This window comes from Vigna unguiculata, chromosome 8 (genome assembly GCF_037176805.1).
Source record: "Vigna unguiculata cultivar grain cowpea cultivar isolate G323 ecotype 2 chromosome 8, ASM3717680v1, whole genome shotgun sequence".
Classification (NCBI taxonomy): Eukaryota; Viridiplantae; Streptophyta; class Magnoliopsida; order Fabales; family Fabaceae; genus Vigna; species Vigna unguiculata.
This window is the reverse complement of record NC_140799.1, coordinates 24,259,938-24,264,876: the sequence shown is the minus strand read 5'-3', so window position 1 is coordinate 24,264,876 and position 4,939 is coordinate 24,259,938. Positions and strand designations below refer to the sequence as shown.

The window sequence follows — 4,939 nt, the reverse complement described above, 5'->3', positions numbered from 1 at the left end:
GATATGAGAAATCAAAGAGTCAAGGCAGAGAAATTCCTATGTAATTCGAAAGTATTGATTAATTAATAAAAAAACAAATGAGTACCGATATAGTATTATCAATCAACCCACAACTATGTTTGTGCTGCAATACGACAAAAAAATATCTTAAAGTTGGGAGAGTTCATTAAAGCTTCCAAAAATGAAGTGTTTGCGTTAACTTGGCCATCATCATTGCATGAAGAGAAGAAGAAAAATAAAAAAATAAACATGAAAAGGAACACATCTTTTCACACCAATGGTTTTTTTTTTTTTCTTTGAAATAAAGTTCGAACCCTACGAACTATTTATTAGTTATTTCTCTCTTGTGCCACACAACTTCATGGAAAGTAAACTCTGTAGTCATCACGCAATTTTTGTCGTAGTGGATTTTCGATTAAGCAATAAACAAATCATTTAACTAGTAATTAAGCAACATGTTTGTGTATAAATACTGAGAAGCGTAACGTGGTTCTTGCATTCAGCACCACACAAAAACATAGTCATCCGACACAATACTAGAAAAACAATAGAAACCTTGAGAGAGAGAGAGAAAGAGAAAGATTATAGATTGAAGTGCAATGGAATGTTGTAAGAAGTTTTATGAGTGGTTATGCAATGCAAAAGCATATCTGATAATATTGAGCTTGCAATTTGGTTCTGCTGGCATGTACCTTATCACCATGGATGCTCTCAACAAGGGCATGAGCCATTATGCTTTTGTTGTTTATCGCAATATCATCGCTACTGTGGCTCTTGGTCCATTCGCATTTTTTCTTGAAAGGTTTCTCTCTTCTTGTTTTCCAATACCTAACATCAAACTATTGTTAGATCATTTTAACCACATATTTGCTTTTGCATCTTGCATCTTGCAATACCTAACATTTTGCATTCAAAAATATATGCATGTTTTGCTTGTTCCATAATAGAAATTTTAGGATATGTTTTTCGTTTCATCAACATGATACTCCAGCCACCTTTTTCGTTGTTCTCGTCAATGGTGGGTTCTGGTTTTGTGTTATCTAGTTTTTCTGTTTTTAATTTAGTGCACATACACAAACTAGAAAGTTAGATCATTACTTTCTCTTGAAAGAAACAACTTTTTCCTTTTAATTTTAAAATGTGAGATATAAATGTTTTTATTCAACTCTCACACAATGTTGAATTTGAATGCTTCTAAATGATGCATTGTTTCCAAGAGTTTTTTCTTAAGAAAACAAACACTTACTTCTTTTTTTTAGAAAATTAGAAAATAAGTTAAAAGTACATTAAATTTAACTCATACTTAAACTATAACTTCATTGGTGGAAGAGACAAATCATCTTTCACATTTCACTATAAAATCATCCTGTGAAAGAAGCATTATTGTGAATCTTCTGCTCCTTAATTACTGTTGAAAGATTAAATGTTAATAATTTATTTTACTACACTTGTTTACAACATAAAAATTAAAAAACAAATAATATGCAATGTCACACTATATTAAATTTTATAACTATATCATTAACGTTTTTTCATTTCTTAAAAGCAAGCAAAATTTATCATTCATAAATCTATAATATAAAAATTACAGTAAAATAACTGGAGTTGCTAATTAACTAAAGTCTTTATCCATTTTTATTTTAATTTGCAGGAAAGTTAGGCCGAAGATGACAGTTCGGATATTTTCAGAGCTTATGGCAGTGGCTTTTGTCGAGTAACGTCATCTATTCCACTTACCTACCATATTTCAAATGACCTAATGTTTATTTTCATGTTTTTATCAGAAATACTAATTTGCATCAAAATAATAATTTCATGAAATTAGCATCATTATCGTCTATCTAATATATTTTTATATAATCAAATTTATAAAAGAATAAATACTAAATTAGTCCTTATTATGTTATTTACCAAAATAATAATCTATAGGAAATTAAGTGATATATATTTTTAAAAAAAATATTAATTTAATTATGAATAAACTAATTTAAAATTGTTATTTATTGATTACAGGATAATACTAGATCAATGCTTCACCTTCTTGGGAATGAAGTACACCTCAGCATCATTTGCATCTGCAGTGATGAATTCCGTACCCTCCCTTACCTTCGTACTAGCAATCATTTTCAGGTATGTAAGATATTAGCCGTGTCACATGTTAATTAATTAGTGAATTAATTAAATGATTAGTTGCTTGATGCATACAAAAGAGCATAACATTAACATAAACCAAACACGTACCAGTGAATATCCTTCGTAGATTCCACTACTAAGAGCATGGGGTTGGTGATTATTGTATATTTAATTTACACCAAGTATATGTAGTGATAAGTCGATGTCATCGCATTCAAACATCCCGTTAATGCGTGTCATCTTCTTAATCTCTTCACCAAACCCATTAATTAATCTATAGTGTCTTTTGCATGAGGAAAAAGAAAAGGAAAAAAATATATATGAATTAGTTGATAACGATGCTTGCTTATTATATCTTAAATATATATATATATATATATATATATATATATATATATATATATATATATATATATATATATATATATGTAAATAAATAAAATTGATCCATGACTCGATGAATTAGGAGAAACCCAAAATCCGTAACAGGAAATAAACTAATAATAATTAAAATGTTTTTTTTTTCTTAACAGTACGCAGAAAACATAATTAATAGTCATTAATAGCATTAGTTTATAAGTTATAGTCGATTTGTTATTGTATTGATGTTGTTATGCCTCTTTTCTTGATATGGTAAATTCTATCCATGTTGTTAGGTTTTGTATGTCCAATTTTAGGTATAACTGTTATAATAAATATCTTCCTATCAAATCATTCGAATGTCTTGAAACTAAAATTGTACTTCAACATTTTATCACAACAACTAATTTCTTGGCCTAAATGATCAAATTTAATCCATATTTGTATCTTAAATGTTTTCATATTCATTATTGACCTAATCAAATTGAAAGCAACATAATTAATAGTAAAATCATCTCCAACATGAAACTTTTCGTAGTATTTTTTTTTTTTTTGAAACGCAAAAGAAAATCATTTTATTAAGAAAGAGAAAAAAAAAAGTAGTTTTAATATAAATGTTATAAATCAATTATAATGGAAAATCAAGCTAACTAAAACGATGTATTAATTTGATTTGGGCAGATTGGAGCGTATGAAGCTTAAAGAGTTTGGATGCTTAGCAAAAATGATTGGCACTGTGGTTTCTCTGGGAGGTGCTTTTCTAATGACACTGTACAAAGGTCCTATCATTAACATTGCAGGCTCATCAGCCACCAACGTTGGCCAGCCTGAGAATGTGAACGACCCTTCTGGAACTCATTGGCTCACTGGTGCATGTTTTCTCCTCATTGGCTGTGCTGGCTTCTCTGCTTTCTACATATTACAAGTAATTAACTTCATTCACATCATATGTATACTTTTTTCATTTAATTTAAACAAAGTCACATGTTAGTTAGAGATAGAAAAATGATTATGCTGAAACTTATGCATGATTTGAATATTATGTGCAGACTATAACATTGAAAAAGTACCCAGCAGAGATGTCCCTAGCAACTTGGGTATGCTTTTTGGGTGCCCTTCAAAGCGGTGTACTTACAATCTTCATGGAGCGCAATACCCATGTCTGGTCTGTGGGCTGGGATTCTAGGCTTCTTGCTTATGCATATTCGGTTAGTACAAATTGTTTGGGCTCAAAGGCCCAACACAAGTTAATTTTTTTTGTCATACAAAAACCACCCTTAAGAGTGTGCTTGGAAGCTAATAATCATAGTTTTCACATTCTAAACATTAGTTTTTTTCTTTGTTAACAAGTTTTCAAAATATGCAGGGAATAGTAACATCAGCAATCCAATTTTACGTGCAAGGCATGGTTATTAAAACCACAGGGCCAGTGTTTGTGACTGCATTTAATCCCCTGCGTATGATCATAGTCACAGCCTTGGCCTGCATAGTCCTCTCGGAGAAACTCCACCTTGGAAGGTACCCTATATTTTCTTTATCTTTACAAAACAATTTTAATTATTCTTTGAGAACATGAACTTGTTTTTGACCTATGTGATGAATTTGGTGTGTTATTGTATCAGCATTATAGGAGGAGTTGTGGTGGTAGTAGGACTTTACCTAGTTGTGTGGGGAAAATCTAAGGAACAGAAAAAGAATTTGATGGCAGCGTCCCCTGAAAAGGTGACCCTGCAACGCCAGAAACAGCTACCACTTAGTGTACTCAGAAGTGAAGACAACAATGATAACAAACCTCAATTGGTCATAATTGGAGACAAAAACCACGACATGGAAGAAGGAAGAACAGTGACTATAGAGAACCAGCAACAGTGAGCGATCACTGTCAATCTAAGCGGACCTTAATATTAGTAACAGTAGTAATAGTAGTACTCCATCATCATTTCATGTATTGTGACTTGTGACGTTACTTGTTTTCTCCAATGTTTCCCCATTTCGATGGTTTTATTCCAATTCTGGGATTCACCTACCATATGAGTTTATATCTTTCAATTTTATCCAAAATAGGTTTCTTTTGAAATATTAAACCACTCATACATTAGACCTCTGTTTCAAACTTATTCTCACTAATCACATCTGATTCAAACCAAAGATACTCATATTCAAATATGAGATCAAGATAAAACTTGAAAACAATTATTTTATTGTTGAACTAAATACTTTTATTCTGCTGTAATCCAAACTTCATCATTCACAGCCTACTACAAATAATTAAAGTACTATATATTTAATTTGATAATTAAATTATTTTTTATTTTATTAAAGACCGTACATTTAGGCTATTATCATTAGGGAAACATGATTTAAATTACTTCGTTGTTCCGTTCAAAGCAAAATACCATTAGGTTAATGGTTAGACTTGGTCCGTTAACTCGATCTATAATAAGAA

The 4,939-nt window shown here is 30.7% G+C and overlaps 1 protein-coding gene across 1 annotated transcript; it reads left to right on the top strand.

The window, feature by feature from the left end:
* Window positions 1-501: 501 nt before the first annotated feature.
* Window positions 502-4,577, top strand: LOC114193776 (WAT1-related protein At4g08290-like). The gene is made up of 7 exons (XM_028083708.2): window positions 502-802; window positions 1,652-1,714; window positions 2,014-2,130; window positions 3,175-3,418; window positions 3,543-3,701; window positions 3,860-4,011; window positions 4,116-4,577. Exons 1-7 carry the CDS (start codon window positions 600-602, stop codon window positions 4,363-4,365), a joined length of 1,188 nt encoding a protein of 395 aa, XP_027939509.2. The 5' UTR covers window positions 502-599; the 3' UTR covers window positions 4,366-4,577.
* The last annotated feature ends 362 nt before the right edge of the window (window positions 4,578-4,939 follow it).

Bases quoted from the DNA above. Each gene is read 5' to 3' on its own strand.
- LOC114193776 (XM_028083708.2), top strand. From the start codon at position 600: ATGGAATGTTGTAAGAAGTTTTATGAGTGGTTATGCAATGCAAAAGCA. The intron at 2,131-3,174 runs GTATGTAAGATA...TGATTTGGGCAG, and splicing joins GTACTAGCAATCATTTTCAG to ATTGGAGCGTATGAAGCTTA. The intron at 3,419-3,542 runs GTAATTAACTTC...TATTATGTGCAG, and splicing joins CTGCTTTCTACATATTACAA to ACTATAACATTGAAAAAGTA.